Below are 23,097 nucleotides of genomic sequence, written 5' to 3'. Positions count from 1 at the left end.
GTGCAAACAGATTGACAAGTGTCAAATGAACTGTATGTCAGGATCTTCATCAACATAGACACACTATTATTATAGTCATGGTAGAAAAATAGGCGGAACTCTTCATTTGTGAGTCGCTTTCTCACAGTTCACAATAAATATATATAAAAAAAAGAAATGAATTCAATTGCAGGCATAATGAAAATAAAGCAAACCGTGATTTGTCAAAACAATCAGGAAAGTTAATATCGGAGCTATATCACAGTGCCGCGGTTAAATAGCTCAGAGTATGGTGTAATGAGTCAACTACTGTTTGTAGGGTCACTTAACTGAGGGAGCAGATGTGATGGATTACCTCATGGAGCAAGCCAATGTGGTACCCAGAATGAATCCACTCATTCTAAGTACAGAACGGAAGTACTTAGACTTCACTTCGTCTCCAGGTGACCTCACCGCCACAAAAAAAAAAAAAGTTCAATTTGGATGCTCTTATGATCATTTTGGAATTGTTTTTTATTTTGTTGCGCAGTTGTAAGTGACTGGGATGATGCAACAATGTTTTCATTCCTGGACTCAAGAGACAAGACTGCTGTGATGGCTAAGAGAATGAAATACCTGACTAACAATGGTGAGGCTTTTTATTTGCGGTTTTACCGACATACAGTATATTTTATCATTTATTTTTTTATACATCTTTTATGTTTATTATATATTTATATATTTTATATATACTTTTATTTTGTACATTTATGTTACTCACATCACCATAAAAAGTAATTCAATACAAATGTAATACCAAGCAAGTCTACAATTCAAATCAAAACAATCTATAGCTGTTCTATTTTCGATTATCATTAGATTAAATTCGTACAGTTGTCATTGTTGATGTTTGTCTTTGTTTGTCTCAGATGAGGACGGCATGAGCGCCGTGACCATGTGGATTGTCGGAGATTTCCAGAAACCCTCGGGAAGAAAATTGCTGCACGCTGCTCTTAAACATTTGGTACGTATGTAACTTCACACATATTGATTCATAATCTTCAAAGTAATTCAAGTCATATGGGGATGGATGAATTTTGTCTTTAAATCAAGCCGTTGAGGCTGCTGCGGTGTTGAGTGTACAAAAATAAAAAGCCAAGTCATATATTCTCATAAGTGATTATAGTTCAATTATATGTAATAGCCACCAGGCATTTCCGATATGTCGGGAACCAAACGTTGAATTCAACCAATCAACACTTATTTCTTTTGTGCTGCCTGAATAACACCACCCGTGCTTGAAATAAAACGTGCGATAGATGTGTGCATTACTTCACTGCATTACTGAATGTGTGTGTACGTGTGTGTGTGTGTGTGCACGTGCATGCAAACAGAAAACCAGCCCCGGAGTGCGTGTGGGGGTGATGGATAATCCCGGCGAAAGGCCCAACGAAGATAACACGGCCGTGTACCGGGCTATCTGGGCTTCACTCCTCACCCAAAAGAATAAAGCTGCAGCTGAGTTTGTGCAAAAACTTGCAAGGGAGGAAAGTCACCAACTACTCCAGCAGGGGACCAAGATGAAGGACTTGCTGCTGCAGGTAAAGGAAGAAACATTTGAACTATCTTGCATAATTCGCAGCTATCGGGCAGAGTCCTTGTAATTCATCACTTTTCAGGAGAGCCCCTAAACGGTTTGTTTTAACTATTGAGTAAGTCTCATCAAAGAGAGCAAGCCGTTTTCAACATTTTATATCAGACCGAAAAAATAGAAAATTGAGCTTTAAGTAGCTGCTAAGGGGTGTCTCTTTCAATTCTAGGCCTGCTTTCATGGTGGTAAAACCTAATATTTGTCATGAATCAATTGAATCGAATTAAGACCAAATTATTAGGCATTATATAACATTAGATTATCACTGTTTAATAAGAATTCAATAAAAAACGACTCACCCTTTGAAGACCCTGACAGACACATAATGGAGAGGGAAAATTGTAAATTTGTGTTTTTTTTTTTATTTTAATTATTTATTTTTTTAGGGTGCCCAAGTGGTATTGATCTTGCAAATGCAGCAAAAAATGTGAATACAGCAAAACATGCAAAAAGATTGACGCTCATTCAAGCAGTTGAGATGATGCACTTCAACATACTTCCTTGACACCAATTTCAGGTTAGCGGAGGTATCGTCTCACAAAATGAGCCCTTAATAAAACAGCGAGATTACGCAAATACGTTTTTCTGCAAATAGATGAAGGTAGTAAAAAAAAATGAAAAATTAAACTACAAATAGATTCATTTTTTTTTTTTATGTGGAATGATTTGACAGTTTGGCCTATCATCAGTTACTCGTGTTGCTTCTACTGTGATATTTTTATAATTTGGCTCTTTTACTCAGATCAGTACATTCAAAAGCATTATCCTCCATTAAACACCAAACATCTTGAGCTAAGGTATTAGAACAGCTTGACAGTATTTACAGCAGCAGGCTGAGGGGCACACAATAAAAAAAAGTACCTGCGGTCTATTTGAGAAACCGTATCCATTTTTGGCAGTGAGGTGACGTCACTGTTATTCAAAGGAGCTGCTTCTCATGACAGATAGGTCATAGTTGAGAGACAATGATGGACCTGATGTACTAACAAACTTTTCAACAACTTAGCTTTCCCTCCCCCTGTGCAAGCTGAAGGAATTTTTGACTGGCAGGTTCTCTGCTAGTGACTTTTTCCTCACACAGTCCCACTTGACTGTGACAGATTGCACCACCGTCCTCTGCTCTTCCTCGCTTTTACAAAACACAGACTGCAGTGGCGTTTCTTTCAGATCACTGCTCTGAATTATGGCAGTACGCACTTCTATAGAATGGAACATGTCTCATTTTCACTTCATTGCACTTCATTTGTGTGATTCTGTTTATTATTATTAACAGTTGCGAACAAGTTATAAATACTAGCTAGTAGTACCAATTTCAATTTCAGTTGTGTGATCATCATTGCGATTTTCACATCAACAATGCCAAAATTCTTCAGTGTTTAACATTTTGTATTATTTCCTGCAAAATTCTTGCGGGTCCTCACATCGATGCTGCCGTTATTGCCATCATATCACAAAATTAGATTTCAATTCCAATTTCCGTGAAATTGAATCTAAAGTCCAGAAGGTTTTCAAACGCTCTTATGAAAGCATTTGTTTCATTTTTCGTCACGTTCATGGGTTTTTGTTTTGTTTCGTTTATTCTGCTGCATGAGGAAGGAAATTGGAGATGTTCCTGAAGCAAACTGATTTACTCGTCAAATATGTAATTCTCTGGCACAGGGGGAAGCGCCTCAGGAAATATATATATATTTTTGCAGGTGAAACATGCAATCAGTCAGCGTCAGTGAAATGTGTGTATTTACGACTTAAGCGTGGGGCCACTGTATCAGTGAAATAAATGACCGCATTTTAGGCATAACCGACAAGCATAACAGCAAAAGGGAGGATAATAAAAGTCCGACGCGGCCGCTCGCAGAGATTTTGTCCAACATCACTTTCTTGATTGAAGTGCCCTGTCTGTTTAAATGGTGATTGATGAGCCCATCTTCTCATTCCCCTTCTGAACATCAGCTCTTAGAATACGTTTCGAAGTGCGTGTGATGCTCGGCAGCCCGTGGACGTCGAGGTGGGAGGCTCGCTCACCGTCAGTTCCACTCCATCTGTCACGGGGGCCGGCGCACGGTGGCGCATAACCTCGTGTCCGGGAATGGATGAGCAGCAGAATGCATTATTTCATTAAGCTTTTATTGCCCTTTCTGGTCATACGGGACAGTGATACAAGCCGTCTGGTCCTAGCATTTTCGCCGCCATTATACGCCGGCTTTGACTGTCATGTGACGGGAGGCTTTGAATCTCCCATCTGGAGAATGTCCTCTCGCGCTTTGTACATTCAGGACTGACGATAACAAACATCCCTTCAATTATGCCGTGTTTAAGCAGTGCGAGTGGGCTGGAAATAGCAATGTAAGGAATAGGAGGATGTGTGAGTTGAGACCCGGAGTCAGGGGATACGAGTTTATTATTGGCTGCCAGACAGTCTTGCTGACTGGATTGTGCTGACATTATTGGTATTTACCTGTTCTCCTGAGAAGAGGAACGTTGCAGAAACTAATAACCTGACTCCACACCACCCCTTTCACTCCCACGCCTAATTTGTTACACACCAAAAAATGGCAGAGATTTAATTAAAAGTTGTTTTTTATTAATTAGAAATTGATTCATCTCACTTCCACGCGCGCGCACATGCACGCAAAGCCCGACATCTTGGTCGGTGTGCTTGAAATATCTGACAGCCACATCGATGCAAGGCACCAAGGCTATTGTGAATAATAAAAGAAAAAAAAAAAACATGTTATGTTGGCCTCCTTGTCATTCATTTATCATTCCCCAGCCCTGCAAATTGCTCCGATATTGTTTTGGACATGCTGTAATAGGGAAAAAGTCCTTGAGCTACTCTATTGGATTGTACAGTACAACCTCAATACAAGCAAACCTTTTTTTTTTGTCTGCTCTTAGGGCATGGACACAGACGCCTTTGAGAAGAAGTTCAACACACTACAAATAGATTTTGTCCGCAGTCAGCGGCTCTTCTGCCGTGATGTCCTAAAACTGAATCCGGGACAGAGGGCAGTCATCAGCAATGGCAGGGTGAGTACATTAAATATACGCCCAGGAATAATTCATTCATTTATTTATCAATGCTAACCCTTCATAGTAAGTGTCACAAATTGCATTTATATATTTTCTCTTTTGAAAGGAGTAGCCCTGCCAGTAGACGGCAAGCACAATTCAAATTATCATTCATACGTTATTCTGCGGGGAAAGACTCGTTTTAAAACGGACGGGAAGAAAACACGCAGAACACGGTGATTTAAGTGGGTAAAACATTGCGTTACAATCACATTACATTGAAACCCCCCCCCCAAGGCAAGTAGTAAATAATACATTACAAGTCCAGATGTCCTCGACTCAACCTTCCGAGGCGCGGATAGATGAGAACGAGATTGTGGTCTGCATATAAACACAAAAGCAACTCTTTAAAATGAGTATTTATTTGAGTCACATTGCTAAAAGGAAAGTTTGTTCCATTTATTAAAAGCAATGACAATGTGACAATTCTCAAGTGGGGTTATCATGCTGAAAGATGTCAAAACATTTCACCAAAGAACATCAAGTCAAAGGTTACAATCTTTGAAAATGAAAACGGCATAAAATGAAGTGGAAATGGGCATTACGCATACTCGGAACATACAAAATGCTGCGTATTTTACTGAATCAACCAAAACATAACTGAGTACTTGGCAGTAAATTCCTTGCTGGCAAGTACAGCGACGTGACGTTTTATGGAGTTGGTCACCACGTTTACACACAGCTCAGGAGAGATTTTGTCTCACTCTTCTTGCGTTACTCTCTAAATCCTTCAAGTTTCTTGGCCCCCGCTTGGAAACACGAAGGTTCAGCTCCCTTCACAGGTTTTCTGTTGGCTTGAAATCTGGAGACTAACTCAAGTGATTTCCAGCCACACATTTGAGTGTTGTGAAAGATGTTCGCCAGGAAATGATCCAATTTGACTTAATGAGTTTGAGCATTCTTATTTATCGATAACAAATAATGTATGTTTTTTTTCTTGTCCATGTCAGCCTCAAGCATCTTTTTAAATTAAATGCTCTTCCAGCAGAGGGCAGATTATATCATATCTTGATTTTTGTTGTTATGCCATTTCCACCTCGTATTGTTCCTAACTAATCGACAGAGTTGGAAACAATGCCTTTTGTCAACGCTGTGTTGCGACATTATTCTCGTCTGCGGTTTGTGTCAGATCCTCGGACCACTCGAGGAGCACGAGGAATTCACTGCAGAGGATTTCCAATTGCTGGAGAAGATTACACGGAGCAGCTCTGCCGAGAAAGTCAAAGCCCAAGTTAAACTGATGGGGATGAAGCCAAAGCAGTACTATTTTTTATTTATTTTTTCCTCTCCTCTCGCCTCCATTTTATTTGCCCTGTGACTGTTTGCGATGGATGCTTGAGAATCCCATAAACCGTATGCCTCGGAGCTGTTTATTGTCCAAACATGATTTCAAAACCTACAACTTATTTCTGTCTCAGTGCCAGCGACCTGGTCATGAAGGTTGACGCGTTGTTGGCCGCGGCCCCAAAGAGAGAGGTCCGAAGGGATGTCAACTTTCTCAAAGAGAGCCACAGGTGGGCAATTGTGCTTGGGAATTGAAATCAAATTGCAACATCCAACTGTATTTCCAAGTTGAACAAGACTTCGGGGCTAACCTTGCTCTATCCGCCCTCAGCGTGTTGCAGCTCTCACCTCGTGAAAACGAAGTGTTCTATGATGTGGTGGCCATCGTTGATCCACTCACCAGGGCAGCGCAGAAGATGTCCCCCCTGCTGATTGTAAGTTATCGGTGCTGTCAAATGAAAACCGTGTATATCCCGTTTTTTTTTTTCTCCTCAGGAGCAATAAACCACAGATTTACTGTGATTTCATAAAAACACATCACAAACGCTGATAGATAGATTTAGCACTTGATGTTTTAACAGCCAATGCTGTCCAGTATATTGTACCATTTGAAGTACTAACTTGCAAATATTACTATATATTCATCTGCGAGATAAAAAAATGACAAAGTCAGGGTTTAGTATTCCAAACTTCACTTTCCCACAAATGAAGTCAAATCGAGCTTGCACGTGTTTGTCGGGCATAGAGCAGTGGGCTTATTTTGCAGAGCGCCACCACAGATGGCCTGCTTAATATGAAAATATGACTCACTCTGTTCAGGCAGCGAATGAATCCGCTACGGTCAGCGGACATTGTTAGCTGTGTGCTCTCAGGCTAGCAATGCAGTGTTCAGGAAAAATCATGATGCCGGCATATTGTATTGATTTGTGGTGGTGATAGAGGCAGCCCCCGTGCACAAAAACCACCGACCCTTTGTTTTGTTTATTTTCTTCTATTCAATTGTTTATTATTTTCACAACAGCAGTAGCTCAAGCTGTAAGGGCTTGATTGCAAATGTTTGGCTTGGGGACCGGAAGATCAGATCGATTGATAGCCACAGACTAAAAAAGTCCAATATGCGCCACAGACTAGAAATTTGGAAGGTCGGAGTGGTTGGCAGTTGATATTTGAAGCGATGCTGGAGTGAAATAAAACATCCATTACCTCATTTGTGTTGCTGCTTTTGTTTGTGAGAGGGAGTTCTTAATTGTCCTCGTATGAACTGAGATATAATTAGACATCCGGTAGGCTAATATTATTATTTTTTTTAATTGAGGGTGAAAAGGTTAAAGGCGTTTAATTGTCCTAAAGGGTGAATTTGTAGTTTCATAACTGCTAATGAGACAATTTCTACTGAACTGCGTAAAATTGCAATGATGTGTGCGAGTGAAATCCAATGACTTTTAAGAGTACTATGTCATTTAATACATTTAAAGCAATAGTATTAGATGAAAAAGAAGATATCAAACCGGCATCACCCATGTATAGGTCATCTGTGTGATGTGAATTGAATAATCCTTTTCCTCCACTGCCTGCTCTTCACCACACGTAAGCCTGTTTGTTTCTGCCTCCGCTTCTTAATTTTCAAAGTCTCTTTTCCTGTGTGGCCTTCCGCAGGTGCTCAGTCAAGTGGTCAACTTAAAGATGCGGTTGTTCACCAACTGCCGGGCCAAGTTGTCCGAGTTGCCCCTCAAGAGGTAGGCTCGGCGCTCCAGCCGTAATTAGGTGCTCCCGTCAGGCTTGTTTGAGTGTCGTCGCAATGTTCACTGAGCATCTCTGCCTCACTCCTCCACTCCACGAGATTAAACCGATGCAATCTGCTTAATATCGCTGCCTTATTGCTCTGGGCCTGCTCTTGCATCTCGGAGCAAATTGTACTGCCGTGTTACCCCCCAAAAAAAAAAAAAAAAAAAAAGCCAGACAAATCAACAACAAACAGACACAGTCTTGTAACTTTTTGAACACCGTGAATGTGAGTCACAGACAATTTCCAATCGTTTTTCAAGAATCATTCCAGCATGTCCGCACTTGACATTTTAGTTCACTTTAAAACTACAAACTGAAATTCACAGCACGAGGCAATGCCGCTATCACTTTTCCACTCAACATGAGCCACCTGGTGATCATAAACTTGCAGTTGTTTTCACTTGCATTAATGTTTGAAATAACCTTGAATAATGAGCCATATGCTGCTTGCACCGGATTTTATCTGATAAAATAAAGTAGCCTCTTCTAATAAATTTCCATGAGTGAAATAAATTATTTGAGGACTGGAATACATTGTTCATATATTGTGTAACAAGATATTCTGTCCACTAGCCCTTATGTGTGTTTTTAGAATTATTGTGTCTTTGTTGCATTGTGCTGACATTTCATGTCTGTCTTCAGCTTTTACTCTTACGTATTGGAGTCCGATGTCAACTTTTTGGCCAACGACTCGGCATCTCCCGGTCCGGTGGCCCGCTTCACTGAGCTTCCCGAATCTCCACTTCTCACCCTTAATATGATCACACCCGAGGGATGGCTGGTGCAAGCCCTCCGTAGCCCCCATGACTTGGATAACATCCACCTTCAGGAGGTATGCCGCTGCCCCTCATTGACCTTCAGTTGATCATTTTTATTTTGCTGACAATTCAAACGGTGACATCAATCCAGGTGAGCGGGATCGTGACGGCAGAGTATGAGCTGGAGCACCTTTTGCTCGAGGGTCACTGTTTCGACCTGTCGACCGGCCAGCCTCCCCGCGGACTGCAGTTCACGCTGGGCACGAGTCGAGACCCTCTCATGTATGACACCATCGTCATGGCTAACCTGGTTAGTGATTTACGCGGTTACCATGGCTGCATTACCATGATGTTTCACTATTTGTGCAATTTTTGCAATAGGGCTATTTCCAACTGAAAGCCAATCCTGGCGCCTGGCTGCTCAGACTGCGTAAAGGACGATCGGAGGACATCTATCAGATTCTTTCGTAAGATTTCACCACCACGTAGCTTCAAGTTTGGACAGGGTTTCATGTTAGCGTGTATTCCATCCTTTTTTCCATCTCCTCTTTTCCACCCATGTACCTGTTTTAAGATGGTCAGGTAATAGACTAATTAGCTGTCTTCACCAGAACCCCCCCCTCTCAGCATTAAGGTCTGCTTTTAACCGCTATATACTGGTAGCTATGAAAGCCTATCGCTATGGTAACGTGGAGAGCTGCTGACACTATCTGAGCTCCAGGTTTTGATGAGTGCGGGGAGTTGTGCGCAACACAGAGGGGGGGGGGGGTATGTAGGAGGCGTACGCTGCTGTTAAAGACATTGGGAAGGAGGGGAGGGTGGGGGTTGTTCAGCTGGTCACCCGTCATGCCATCCACCAAACCCGCAGTGTGCGTAGTAGGCAGCAGAATGTTTCAGCCGGTAACGCGTAGGTGTAAAAGGACACGCGTACGAGACAAGAGCGCACTGGCGTCTTCTAATTTCTAAGAGCAAAGAGTGGTTGAGCTTGCTCTGAAAAGACAGACTTTCTCAAAGAACCGCATAGCCTTTCCTGTCAAGGCCATAATGGCCCAAATCCTACTCATCCGTGCACAGTCTACAGGGTCTTCCCTTCTACATGACCCTATAGGATCATAGGTACTGTCCTCCTTGGCACGGAAGATTTAGGACACGCACCAGTTTCTAGTCTTGTGGAAAATCATATAGGACAAGCCAAGATTTATTCCCCAATCCTCCAGGTGAAGCAAAAAGGTGATGTCATTTTTCACCTTGGCAGTGTCATTATTCTTGTGGTTAGCGGGCATTGGGCTCCGCTTTGGTGGCTGATCAGAGCCGAGTGTCCGTGCACCCTTTTCTGCCGCTGCTGCACCTCCTCGCCCCTGACACCCGTGATTGAGATGGCCAGCTCTCCACTTCTCACAGAAAGCATACAGATTGATTTCTGCTCCCTTTTTTTTTTTACACAACCCCGAAAGCCATAGGTTCTCCTGCCCGTGGCACTGGAGCGTGCAATTAGTTCTCACCAAAACAAAGCCATTTGTCATAATGATAACCTTAATTTTTTGGCTATTTTGTAACCTATTAGGCTTCTCAATGTCTTACTCTACATCCTAGACTATAAGTCACCATTAGACTCAGTAGATCGCACCTGCCAAAATACGCTCGTCGCCACTCTTCAACTCAATAGCTGTGAAAGGCCAGTGTTAGCCGATCAATACTGCACAGACGTTTCCATTAAATCAGCCGTCTTATACAGTGCAGATGGAAAGTAGTAATGGATAAAACACAAGCTACGTGTTTCCTTAATAATGACGGAGGGTAATGAAGTTGGTTCTACTATCACCTCGGCTGCCGAGTGTCACTGTTGGTCGCGTCAAACACAATAATAAAATCAAGATAAAACGCATTCAGATTTGGAACTGAATTAATTGTGCTGAATTACTGTACTGTTATACGTAGCATATTACAGATTACGATCATTATTGAGAAGATTGAGTCGGGGTCTTTGAAAATAATGGTTTCCTCCCCAATCCAACCTTCCTATTTAATGACATTTCTTACGGAAGTAACAATTTGTATTTTTTTGATAGGCACGATGGAACCGATTCCCCTGGAGATGACGGTGACGTTGTTGTCTTGCTGAATAGTTTCCACAGTAAAATCATTAAAGTCAGGGTGAGTGTGTTATATTTTTCTTGTTGTTTTGTATTATTAGTTACAGTTAATGATATACAGTGGAACTTCTAAAATTGAACACAGTCAATTCTGTGATGTTGTATAATTTGCAATTCATTCCAAAAGTGCCATCCCATAGGAATCATGTCAAGTGAATTAATTCATTTCAGGTCATTCTAAACCATTCAGATATTTGGCGCTCCCTACTAACCAGCCGATGTAGGAGGTCATAACAATAATATACTCAGGATATACTGTATACTAAACACAAATTCTTTTAATACCCCACATACGATCCAGAGCACAGAAGCAGAACACTACTAAATGTTAAACTTTAATTAGCAACGCCAGGACTGTAAACGGTAAGCTGTAAAAAAGTCTTATATTCGATAATGGTGAACATGGGAATTAACAGTAGCATAAATGTTTATCTTGCAAAGATAATTTACTGTGGACAACTTTTAAAGGCTGTATAATAGTGTTATGTAAGATAACGGCGGACGTGGGAATTAACAGTCACACAAATAAACGTTTGCATATCTAACAGAGATCCAAGTTGATGATGGTCCAAAACTAATGGAAACTTTCTGTTGTGTCATAGGTGCAGAAAAAGGCAGACAAGATGAATGAGGATCTTCTAAGTGAAACAAGCGAAAGCAAAGGCCTGTGGGACTCCATAGCAAGGTTTGCATGTGTGATATGTTAGGTTGACATAAGATAAGGCGCCTCCCTCCTTTTTGTTAGTTGATTGGCAGGAACAACTTTGTCAATGCCACGTTATGGTTTCAGGAGATCTTATTCATCGCCGGGCTCAAGACTACATTATTATGCTGTAAGAGCTAGTCTTGCAAAAAACATGTGCTTCTGTAGGTATGTGTATGCTAGCCTTTGTGTGTGTGAGTGCTCCCCCAACCCCTCCCTAATTGTGTGATCTTGTTTGCTTACCCTAACGCTTGCTGTGAGAATTGTCTGGAGTACATTTTTGACAAGCTAGGCAGTCAACAGTTAACACCTTCAGTCATTTTGTTCCTCTTTTTATTTTTTATTTTGGTGCTTCTTTTATTTGTTGCATCATACCGCTGTGCTGATCTGTCTGCAACGCAGAGGTGAAGCCGTGTCAAAGGTGATGTTTGTATTGCAATCAACAAAACTACTGATGTCAAGACATATATTTTCCTCTCGGTGTGTGTGTGTGTGTGTGTGTGTGTGTGTGTGTGTGTGTGTGTGTGTGTGTGTGTGTGTGTGTGTGTGTGTGTGTGTGTGTGTGTGTGTGTGTATATTTATAATTATGATGCAGTGCAGTTGTATGCCATTGCGATCTAAAAGGACAACAATAAGCATATTGTTCAATTAAATCCTCTAAGAATCATTTTTTTGGGGTAACACTGCATTAGATTGTGCAATATTCTCTCACCCCGTTTCTTGTGTGTATTCTATCTCATTAGGTGAACAAATGTTAGGTCGGGGTCACCATGACACCCAGACCACCTCGTCTGGCTTAGTGAAAGCTGTGTTTCTGTATTAAAAAAAAAAAAAAAATAGTTTAAGCGTCCTCCTGGTGGTCTCGTAGTAGAAGGGCAGAAAGAGGTTAATTCGGGTGGATGGCTTGTCTCATTAAGATGCCAGCTGGATACATTGAGCAGAACAGGTTATAGTGGTACTGTGGCCTTGGTGTGGACCTTCGCCGCGTGAATGGCATAGCAAATTGTTGGCTGCCTGGGAAACACCATTTCATTCTATTTTGAAGTTGGTTTTGGACCTTCAGGCTATGATGCACTTAACATTTTTGAGCACTGTGTATCTAAACATGTAGCTCATTATTTAATGGAAGGTGTGATCGAGAATGTAAAATAAAAAATAAACTATACGTTTTTAGGTCACATTTGAACATATGTAATGGTCATACAACTGTAATCATAGGTTCACATACAAGGTGGGCCATAAATTTGAATTGATTCATCAATTCATTTTCTATTCTGCTTGTCCTAGCGAATGTAAAAAAAATATAATAGACACTTGAGTTTAGACTTTCTTGCTCCCGTGAATCATTTGTAATCTTGGGTCCACTTTAGGGGATTTGTTCTAGAAGATGGAAGGAAGGTCATTTATTGATTGAAACTCTCACAGGAGTTGGTCTCTCACAGGCAAGTCTGTGCATCTTGGCGATGTGCATACAAATGGCAATCTTGATCTCGTGTCAAGATGTAATGTCTTTTTTTTTTTTTTTGTTCACCTTTGCTTTCTGATAGTTAATATCGTGAGTTTGATTTGATCACATGCCCGTTTTCCGAGATATCTAAAATCGCCAGTTTTTTTTTTTTTTATGTGGCACGAGGGTTTTCTCCTGCAATTGATTAAATGTGACCGCGTGCCTCGGTGGAGCAACTAAATTACATTTGCGATAGGTTTATGATGCGGAATGCCAGGGAAATGTTGCGCAAATGATTCCCTCATTACTTGAAATATCCCAGCATTTAGTCTCTTGGAGCAGCACACGCTTTGCATTATTTGCAAAACACTCACATCCTCGTTGTGGGAAAACATTTCTGCTCCCAAGGACTTTTTGCCTGTTATCCGGTTGTGCGGATTGAAGCAGAGTCGAGGTTACTGGATGGAGACAGTTAAGTGGAATGGAAGGTTTTCAAGATGGAGAGCGAATGTTACAAATAGGGGGGACTCCTGGCTTGGGATGGATGGTTTGGATAGATTCGATTGTCGAAATCACTCCTTGCGGTCGCTTTGAGAATATTCCTTCCGCGTACTTCCTACTCTCAAGACGTTTCATGTGTTTTAAATAACATTAAAGTCAAGCTAAGTCCAAGACGCCAAGCAAGTTGAGCCGACAAGTCTGTTCTCACTCAAAAGTTAATTGAGTGTCACTTTTCATTTGGCGTGCGGTTATTGTATGTTTGTACTTGTGTCGGTAAAAATGCTCTGATACTACAACATCGATACTTTTTACCAGCCTGCTAGATTTGGTCCGGTACACAGAATTATGATGTGCTTGCTTCGTTGGTCCAAACGGTCATGGAATGCAGGTAGTAAGGATGTCAGCATTTTTGCGTTGGATTTTTTTTTCGTTTTGTGAATGCATGTGCTTTGAGCTTGTGCGAGTGCAGTGACACTTATGTTTCTAAAAAAAAATAGTCCAGTGTTCTTTTTTTTTTGTTGTTTTTTGTTTCTTCCATCTTGACAACATTTAGCCTAACAATGCTCTGCATCCACAAAGATTGCCAATCACACTCAAATGACTCCACATTTATAAATATGTTTTGTTGATATTGTGTAATAGAGTTATTAATCCAATGTGTCCCTTAAGATTGGCTTCAAACAGTCTCACACCGCGATACATAGTGTTTTTCTTTCGTTGTCCCCGGCTTCATAAAAGCCCGGCGATTTCCAGGCGTACTTTTGATTCACTCTATGAAAGACATCCATCAATGCGGAAAATAAGACAATTTGTTGTCTCGTCTACAGCATCGCAGGAGGAAGCCCCAAGAAGGATGCTGGCGAAAAGAAGAAGGAGGATGTTCTAAACATATTTTCAGTGGCCTCCGGTCATCTGTATGAGCGCTTTCTGCGGTATGAGCCCCTTATTTCTCAGAGCCTCTCATCGGTTACGCTCCAGGCTCTAAAAATCATCTTCTTTTCATCCTTGATCCTGTGAGTTCTCCCTTCCCTTTCCGTCTCAATTTTAGGATCATGATGCTGTCCGTCCTCCGCCATACCAAAACGCCTGTCAAGTTCTGGTTTCTCAAGAATTATCTCTCCCCTTCATTCAAGGTAGCACTTTGGCCTGCATTTAGCTTTTCTTGGTGCGCTAAACTACACCGCAGTATGATGAAAAAAATAGTGATGAAAAATTGTCAGGTGTGTGCAACTTTACCTTTTGATTCGGTCAAAACACGAAGATGACAGTCTCGCTGGTAGTTCTACTGGATGTTTCTTTGCCTCAACCCTACTTTGAAAAACACATTCCTCTCGAAGATTCCTTTTGATATCATCATTCCTTTGATGTCTTCTGACCTTGGAAAACAACACGGCGGCTCCAAATGTACTTTTATTTCATCTGTAAACAAACTCGCGCATTCTCAAATAACGTCACATCACTTCTGCCTACAGGTTTTTATTGCACACTGACGTTTGCAAGTTGTGATTGGTGGATACAAATTTGTTTTTTGTCACAATGACTTGTTAGGAGACCATCTCCCACATGGCAGAGTCTTATGGATTCCAGTATGAACTCGTTCAGTACAAGTGGCCACGATGGCTCCACCAGCAGACCGAGAAGCAACGCATCATCTGGGGCTATAAGATCCTCTTCCTGGATGTCCTCTTCCCCCTGGCTGTGGATAAGATCATTTTCGTGGACGCCGATCAAGTCAGCGCGACAATCGAAAGATGGTGACAATGGTAGGACGCCACTTTAGTTCCTGTCTGGGTCCCTTCGCAGATTGTTCGAGCAGATCTAAAGGAGTTGCGAGATCTGGACCTGGAGGGCGCTCCTTACGGCTACACACCTTTTTGTGACAGCCGTACAGAGATGGACGGCTATCGATTTTGGAAAAGCGGCTACTGGGCGTCACATCTGGGACACAGGAAGTACCACATCAGGTAAGCTTGAGCCACTGAATCATACTAGATTTTTATCTTTGTGCAATTTATACACAAAGGTATGGAACGTGTTTTGGGGGGTTTCTCGTTTATCGATTAATCACGGATTCATTGATGTTTAAAACGATCCGAATTTTAATATTTAGGCTATACTGTCGCTTCACATTTCTAAACGAGTCTACCACTTGCTGAGCGTGTCCATTGTATTTTTCTTTTATGAATCAACTCCTCCGAGTCATTTTTTTTCTTTTATTAAGTGCTTTTTTATGGGGCTTTTAGTCTGAGATTTCTCACAGCTGCCTCGTGTCCTCTCTCTCGCCATATTTCCTCCGCAGCGCGCTGTATGTGGTCGATTTGAAGAAGTTCCGCAAGGTTGCGGCTGGCGACAGACTACGAGGACAGTACCAAGCTCTGAGCCAGGACCCAAATAGTTTGTCAAACTTGGACCAGGTAAAGACAATGCACAGTGCTGTTTTTAATGAATCACTTTTATATATATAAAAAAAACAAAACTATCAAATGTTTTAAGTGAATACCTCTGGCTCAGTATTATTATCTAGAATTAGTTCTTCCATTTTGTTTGACTGACTGTGTAGCTCATAGCTGCTATTGTTGTAGGACCTTCCCAACAACATGATTCATCAGGTGGCCATCAAGTCTCTCCCTCAGGAGTGGCTGTGGTGTGAGACATGGTGTAATGACGCCTCCAAAGTGGCAGCCAAGACCATCGACCTGGTGAGAGCCGCAACCATGACGGGGGAAAACAAACTAGGGACATTCGGCTGTTAACGTGCAATGCCGTACAGAGAAATTTGAGTCACTGAGTGAGAATTGTCCTGAGCTGAGTCCATTTTTTTTTTATTTTTGGGGTCGCAGTGCAATAATCCCAAAACCAAAGAGCCCAAATTGACGGCAGCGGCGAGAATCGTGCCCGAGTGGGTCGACTATGACAATGAAATCAAGCAACTGCTCAAGAGAATCCAACAGCGGAAAAATGTCACGACGTCTAAACGGACGCAGCAACAAAACGAAGGTGCGCACGGCATTAACACTTGAAAGCTGGTTATAAAATAATTGTTTCTTATGAAGTATCATCGCTAACCTCCCAAAATTGCATGCCTCTTTTTTTTTTTTTTTCCCCCAAAATGATTACTTTTCATAACTTCCTTGACAGGCCACAAGCGTGATGAACTTTAGCAAACGGATCAAGAGAGACGATTGCACCCACACTGGCGATGTCAATTTGCTCCATCCACGTCTGACGTTTTCAAATAACCAAGAGAGACGTTGCTACTGGCACACTTGGAAGCATGAAGTAGAGTGAAGGAAAGGTAGGAAATCAGGATTGTGTTGGAATACATTGCACAGAAATCCTGTCTAATTATCATAAAATTAAAACTTTTTTTTTTTTTTAAATGCTTGTCCATTCATCCGCAATCAAACCGTCCGGTATATTGACCATCATAGTTCTAACAAAGTATGTCAACAGAAAACCACTACAAGAAGGAAAGTTATGAGTAATGTTAGAGAATGCATATTTTTGGATTGACATTTTCTGCATGTTACGAGAAACAAAACATGTAACAAACAAAACAAGTATGAGAAGTAGTCGATGTTTTCCAAAGGGAAAAAAAATCACAAAATTAAACTTAATTTTTTTTATATATATATAATTTTCTTTTTTTTTATTTCGAATGAATTTTCTTACTTACCCGTTTGCTATTCAACACTAAAAAGTCCTTTGCAGTCGCCTAGCAACAGCCCCTGCACATAAAGACTCTTAAAGATATACTAGATATTGATATCTAGGCAGGCCAATTGTATGTGCAAAACTAGCTCGCATAATAGGACTTGACAGAGTTACTGGTTTGTCATGTTCAGTGTCTACGTTTTTAACTTATTACATTGCATCTTTGTTACATATTGTCGTCTTGCTAAAATAATCATTTCGTCAGAAAACAAAACTGCCAAATACTGATATTCATTTCATTTGAAGGGTAGAATTGTATGACCAGTTCAGGATCAAGAAGCAAACAAACAAAAAAAAATCAGAATGCCATTATTTCAGGTTTTGTTACTCAGTATTATGCTCTCAGGAATGAATGACGTGTTTCAGCTTGGCCAAAGAGTCTTAAATAAAACCGCAAGTGGTCCACATTTCGCCTTGCCGTGTCACCTGTTCACATCATTCAAGTGTCTGTGAAAATAACTGCGTCATTTGAACAAAATGAGTATGAATTGTGTGATCAAACACAAGTGAAGTGCATTTACTTTATATAAATAAGCTCTTTATTTACAGGTCAAGACACTTTCCAGTCATATAAAAATAGCAGTTTGCTGGCACAAAATTATTTTCCTGAATGGATACTCATCAAATAGAAAACATGAACCCCTTACTCTCAGTACTGTGGTTAAAAAAAAAACCTCTTGTTTGTTTGCATAGCAACGTGTCATATGCAACTGGAGGAGTCCACGTGTTGACAAATTGCTTTAATTAAGTTCACATTCTCCCTTTTGAATTGGAAAAGAACTAACTTTAATCTTGAGCTCTGGCGCCCTCAGTTGAAGTTGAATTTGAAATGGAAGTTTCCCGATCCGAACGGGTTAAAGTTGTTGAATTGATGGCCTCCGCGGTGAACCTGCTGACTCTCGGGGTCCATGGGGTCTTCGCCGTGGTCAAACTTGGTTCGCATTTCTGAAGGATGTGGAGCAAAAACACAGTTGGCCATTACTGCAGTGGCTTTTTCAAGTCTGACTTTTTTCCGGTTTGCTGAAAGGGTGTACTGGTTGATTGTCGTTCTTACCCGGATCGGTTAAGACCTCCTTGGCCTGAGCAATGTCTATGAACTTCTTTTCGGCCGCTTTCTTTTCTTCTGGATCTTGGAAGTTGTCCGGGTGCCACTGTTGTGCCAGTTTTCTGTACGCTTTGATAATCTCTTTCTTCTGGGCCGTCCTGTTGTGTGTACCATAACAACCTCAATGACATTTTATGAAGAATGTTTGCAACTTTGTACCTCTTGACTCCCAAGATTTTGTAGTAGTCTCTCTTCTTAGACTGCTTCAAGAGGCGCTGAGCTTTGTCCAGACCTTCTTGGATCTGACGGTCATTCTCACTGTGTTCGGATGCACTTTGGTAATCCCTAATAGCTGGAACACAGGAGGAAAAGACTATTTAGTCAAAAACATTTTCATGCAATAATCTATCAATATGTTTTCATGATAGCATCAGCCCTCACTTTGAGCACATGTTGCAGTTGCTCCAGGCTGCTTGTGCTAATAAAGGTGAACTCAGTGGTTTCGGGCCATGACACTAAAAGCCACCGCAACCACGTCTGAGCGCTCCTGCCGTGTTCATTGTGCATTTGAGCCGAGTGACAGAATTGGACAAGACGCTCAAAGAGGTCTGCTTGAAGGGATGCTGCTATTAAACCCCGTTAAACAGACACGATTGGGTGTTTTTTTTTGCAATACGTGGTTGTAATGTCTGACGATCGTATTCGAGTGACAAGTTCAGACAAACGGAAACCGATAGTTTGCCAAAGACAACGGCGGCTGTCAGGTGATTATTCACCATCTGCCCTCATTGGATGTTGGGATGCTTCAGGGACACTTATTAGAGCCACTGGCTAGATAAACAAAAAACAAGCCTAAAGCTCCAAGCCTACCTAGAGATGAGAAAGATGAGAAAGGATATAAAATGACACTGCTTACCCTCCTCATACTGTTCATTTTGGATGTAGGCTTCGGCTCTGTTCTTCAGCGTGTCGACGTTGTGCGGGTCTGACTGGAGGATTTGGCCGCACACCTTAATGGCTCTGTCGGGCTGCTGCTGGCCCTATGAGAGTGAACACGCTACTTTTAACATGAGTTCTAATAAACCTAAAGTAGCAGCAGGGAGGATTGTTGTTTTTTTACGTGTGTCAACGCGTGGCAGATGCGCTCATTCGCCAGCATTGTGAAACGAGGCACGTTGGGCTCCGTCTTCATCACCGCCTCGAATTTACTTACAGCCTCCTCGTACCTGAAAGTTAAACCCAAAACGAAATAAAATGATTCAAGATCCATGTAATGCAGCGTTTCTCAAACCACCAGTAGTATGTGGGCTCCCTCTAGTGGTTAGCACAAAATCATGTTACACTAGCTTTTTTTTTATCGTTTTAAAATCATTTGTGTATGCGTTAAGTCACATTCAACTTTAGAATACAATAGTCACATATTGTTTGTAACAGTCCATTTAACTGAACCTTTGTGTAATATATTTTGATTACATTTTTTTTTTAGGTAGTTTCTTATCTCCCTATTTTAAGAACAGTTTAAGCATAATGTCAAACAATAAAAACCTGCCGTGCTTTTGACGGACACTTGGGCCTACTTGTCCAATCTAATGTAGATCATAATGGTGATGCCCAGTGTAAACACATAATTACTCATGTAATGTATTCTCACATGATTTATGAGCCAACACACACACACACACACACACACACACACACACACACACACACACACACACACACACACACACACACACACACACACACACACACACACACACACACACACACACACACACACACACACACACACACACACACACACACACACACACACACACACACACCTCTGCTCTTTGATGAGTTCCTCAGCAGACAGGATTTGTTTGTTGAGCTTTTTGACCTGCTTGTAGTGACTGAAGCACTGCTTGTGATCGGGGTCCAGCTTTAAGCACTCGCGTACCTCACTGTGCATCACACCAGAGGAGAAAGGGGAAAAAGTGCAGAAATTGTAATCCAGCAATACCTAAACTTGTTTCATCTCTTTGCATTGTTCCTATTGTGTTCTTACTTGAGGGACATCTCATGGTCGCCCATGTTGTAGTAGATGGTGCTGAGCTGGTAGAAGGCTTGCGTGTTGTCATTCCTCAACTTGGACGAGACCTTCAGGTCACTGATGGCCTTCCCCATTTCGCCCATTTGAATGAAGCACTCGGCGCGCATCTCGCGAGACGTTACGTCCCAGACACAAGTCTGTAACGCGGGACGTAAGCTGACTCAAATTGCGGATAAACGTGAGCAAGCAGTTATGGGGATGGCGGACAAGTTGAAGCGTCTTGCCTCAATGATGGCGTCGAACAGGGCGGCCGCCCCGGCGTAATCTTTACTGTTGTAGCTGTGCCGCGCTTCAGCAACCACACGCTTGATCTCGTCGGATTTTATCAGCTGATTCTGGGCCTCGGTCGCCTCATTGTCAGTAGGGTGGACCTTCAACTGAAGCATCGACATGCAGCAGTCAGACATGTTTCAATTGACACATTTAGGAGTTTGGGCTGTAGAAAATCTTCAAAATAGAATGTAGAAGTATTTCTATGTACAAAAATGTTTCTAGTACATACAATTACAATAGTTGGAAGGCTCTGTGTGACACCAGTTGGCCTCAACTGGCAATGTAGCAGCAGAGCAACACTGACACCTTCAGGTCAAACCAAATTTATGTCCACTCACCACCTTCCGGAAGTCATCCTCTGCTTCGTCCAGCATGCCTTGCTTCAGAAGAAGGTTTCCCCTCTGGAGACGTGCCTGATGAAGGTTAGAATAACAATTTGTTAGATGCCAAACAATGTATGGTTATTTTTAGAGGTACAATGGTTTGGAAGTGCAACACTCACAGATGTGAAGTCAGGTTTGAGTTCGATGACTCTGCTCAAATCCGGCAGTGCCGACTTAGACTTGCCCATGGCCAGATAGACCGTGGCTCTCCTGTAATAGGCCAAGTAGTTTTTGGAATCTCCATCTGATCAGACGACAGCAATGTTTCATTACATGGAAATACTTAGGCAATGAGATGGGATGTACGATATTGATGTTTTTAGGCTACTTACCCACGGCGGCATGGAAGTGAGAGAGAGCGTCGGCAAGTTGTCCCGCTGCAAGCAGTTTCTTGCCCATCTCCATGTGATGGTCTACGCTCCCTTCCCTGCCACACTTGACTCCTGACAAAACAACCCCAAAACATACACAACTGAAGATGCTCAAATGAAGGTAATATAACGTCTTAAAATAAAATCTTCTGTTTTATTTCTACTAAACACGATGACACTGACTTCTCTCCGATAAGCAGGCTTATAAAATATAAAATATATAAAATCTCAGATGCTTTTTTTTTTAAGCCTGTCACACTTTTCTAGAGGATATTGAAATGGATTTTATGTTAGTATCGAACTTGTCGAGAGTGAAGGTTGAGGGTTTGACCCTATCTGCTAATGACAGTGAGCTCAAATCGGGGGTTAATGGACAGTTTTGGAATGTTATAAGGAAAAGGAAATGTGCATCCTCTTTGGTGTTTTACTTTATTAGACTCCAGGGCAGGTCACTTTTTTATAATTAGTCAGACTTTTCCCAACATGAAGATTATGGAGAGAGTTAACATGCTACACCCGCACACTAATCCAACTTGACTGATGACATTTGAAATTCAATGCAAGTCATCAGAGCCGAGGAACGATCAAAAATATACAGCAACATTTTGTATCATCGGTTCGTGCACTCATGCGAGGTACAAACTTCGATCGCACGTAGAAAGAATACTCAATACTTTCATTTTTGATCAGGTAGATCTTTTTCAATGTAATAATTTATTGGTCGCTCAAAAATCTACATGTCTTTCTTCCTGGTCTAAATAGACAAAATTATGAAAACAAGTTTACTTTTCAGTAAGACTGTACTTGTTTATTTGTGAATTAAATATTAAGATACGTCACATTTCAAGTCACTTCAAACATAACAAAAAAAATGGGCAGTGTAGGTCCCTAATACACAACTAAGTACGAATTTCACAGTGTCAACAGGCTACAAATGTATAAAATAGGTGGGGAAACTGTTAGCTAGCCTGCTAATGTATTGACATATAAGGCTACGTTAGCAGTTATCATTTTAGCTAACACTCGTCCGTAGTTGTATGAAATTACCAAAAAGTAGCCATCTACTGTCGTAAAACCTAACGCAAACTATTTCTAGGTGACTACTGCACGACTTACCTTCGAATCGCATGTCAATCAAAACAAGAACATATGGCAAATAAGTTAGTAGCTTGTGTGCCACGTGCTCCACGGAAACCATGGTTAAATCCCACTCGAATGCTTCTCAGTGTCCCTGGTGTGATGACAATTGTTTAAAAGTGACGTTATTGCAAATGTGTTAGGGTTTAACGTGCCAACCAGTCCCATGAGTTGACAGCTATGAAGCGATGAGCTGTAAGGAAGCTCTCCTCTCCTTCCTCGTCTCCTTCACTGGCAGCCACACACAACTCCGCGGACCGGTCGTGGGACACGCTGATTGGCTGCCAGGTTGACAAAACCACGCCCATCCCAAAAGCTTCAACTGAGTGGAGCCACATCACACAATGGCGTGCACGGATACACCCTTCCAGTTTTATGAAGCAATTTACGTTCATTTTCCCCATTTGTGCACATATATTTATAAAACAATTTGTTCTGCATATGAAAGATGTTGTTTTTCCCCCCCTCTAATAAATTGGGCCTCAAGGTGGCCCCTTTTTCTGAGACTAAACACAAAATTTACATCTTTTACATGCTGTGCATTGTATTTCATATTAAAGTCCCAAAAATAAATCCAATGTCCATTTAAGGCAATTTTAGAATAGTGGCTCAGATGGTTTACCCCAGAAAAAATGGTACTGTTGTAGCAAAATGAGTTGCAGAAGTGTTTCAATACATTTGCTTAATAAATCCACTTCATATATCACCATTCCATTCCTCTTTTCACTCAACCTCTGTCAAATTTGATGGTTTAGTTGGTTGAAAATAAT

General features: G+C 41.5%; 2 protein-coding genes across 4 annotated transcripts in view; one reads left to right on the top strand and one right to left on the bottom strand.

The window, feature by feature from the left end:
- uggt2 (UDP-glucose glycoprotein glucosyltransferase 2) overlaps positions 1-23,094 on the top strand; it is a 30,491-nt gene extending 7,397 nt beyond the window's left edge. Inside the window, exons 18-41 of one of the 3 annotated variants that reach the window (XR_015067327.1) lie at positions 299-422; positions 509-607; positions 888-982; positions 1,353-1,559; positions 4,505-4,636; positions 5,808-5,938; positions 6,097-6,192; positions 6,294-6,396; positions 7,619-7,698; positions 8,390-8,579; positions 8,657-8,815; positions 8,887-8,972; positions 10,575-10,659; positions 11,261-11,343; positions 14,137-14,241; positions 14,358-14,442; positions 14,858-15,040; positions 15,113-15,273; positions 15,609-15,723; positions 15,892-16,008; positions 16,150-16,306; positions 16,448-16,604; positions 21,143-21,311; positions 22,471-23,094. Coding sequence is in view for 2 of the 3 variants with exons in the window: in XM_085921280.1 (XP_085777406.1) it covers positions 299-422; positions 509-607; positions 888-982; positions 1,353-1,559; positions 4,505-4,636; positions 5,808-5,938; positions 6,097-6,192; positions 6,294-6,396; positions 7,619-7,698; positions 8,390-8,579; positions 8,657-8,815; positions 8,887-8,972; positions 10,575-10,659; positions 11,261-11,343; positions 11,449-11,529; positions 14,137-14,241; positions 14,358-14,442; positions 14,858-15,040; positions 15,113-15,273; positions 15,609-15,723; positions 15,892-16,008; positions 16,150-16,306; positions 16,448-16,470 (2,697 nt within the window). In the remaining variant the exon portion in view is untranslated. Of the gene's footprint in view, positions 1-298; positions 423-508; positions 608-887; positions 983-1,352; positions 1,560-4,504; positions 4,637-5,807; positions 5,939-6,096; positions 6,193-6,293; positions 6,397-7,618; positions 7,699-8,389; positions 8,580-8,656; positions 8,816-8,886; positions 8,973-10,574; positions 10,660-11,260; positions 11,344-11,448; positions 11,530-14,136; positions 14,242-14,357; positions 14,443-14,857; positions 15,041-15,112; positions 15,274-15,608; positions 15,724-15,891; positions 16,009-16,149; positions 16,307-16,447; positions 17,449-21,142; positions 21,312-22,470 lie in introns of those variants that run through there. The other 2 variants (XM_085921280.1, XM_085921279.1) reach the window with 2 other exon arrangements.
- Positions 17,534-23,055, bottom strand: dnajc3a (DnaJ (Hsp40) homolog, subfamily C, member 3a). Its single transcript, XM_085921281.1, has 12 exons — positions 22,307-23,055; positions 21,152-21,262; positions 20,939-21,063; positions 20,775-20,849; positions 20,388-20,540; positions 20,119-20,300; positions 19,895-20,014; positions 19,189-19,294; positions 18,985-19,108; positions 18,288-18,420; positions 18,078-18,226; positions 17,534-17,968 (listed from the first exon to the last, which is right to left on the bottom strand). Exons 1-12 carry the CDS (start codon positions 22,386-22,388, stop codon positions 17,832-17,834), a joined length of 1,497 nt encoding a protein of 498 aa, XP_085777407.1. The 5' UTR covers positions 22,389-23,055; the 3' UTR covers positions 17,534-17,831.
- Positions 23,095-23,097: the final 3 nt, after the last annotated feature.

This window comes from Syngnathus leptorhynchus, chromosome 9 (genome assembly GCF_054491065.1).
Source record: "Syngnathus leptorhynchus isolate UIUO chromosome 9, UIUO_Slep, whole genome shotgun sequence".
Classification (NCBI taxonomy): domain Eukaryota; kingdom Metazoa; phylum Chordata; class Actinopteri; order Syngnathiformes; family Syngnathidae; genus Syngnathus; species Syngnathus leptorhynchus.
This window is presented reverse-complemented; position numbering and strand designations above follow the sequence as displayed.

What these genes read in the sequence shown, in the direction of transcription:
- dnajc3a (XM_085921281.1), bottom strand. Translation starts at nt 22,388, where the DNA reads ATGGTTTCCGTGGAGCACGTGGCACACAAGCTACTAACTTATTTGCCA. An exon ending in TCAAACCTGACTTCACATCT is followed by an intron (nt 20,850 to 20,938) that starts GTGAGTGTTGCA and finishes AACCTTCATCAG; the next exon opens with GCACGTCTCCAGAGGGGAAA. An exon ending in AGGATGACTTCCGGAAGGTG is followed by an intron (nt 20,541 to 20,774) that starts GTGAGTGGACAT and finishes TCGATGCTTCAG; the next exon opens with TTGAAGGTCCACCCTACTGA.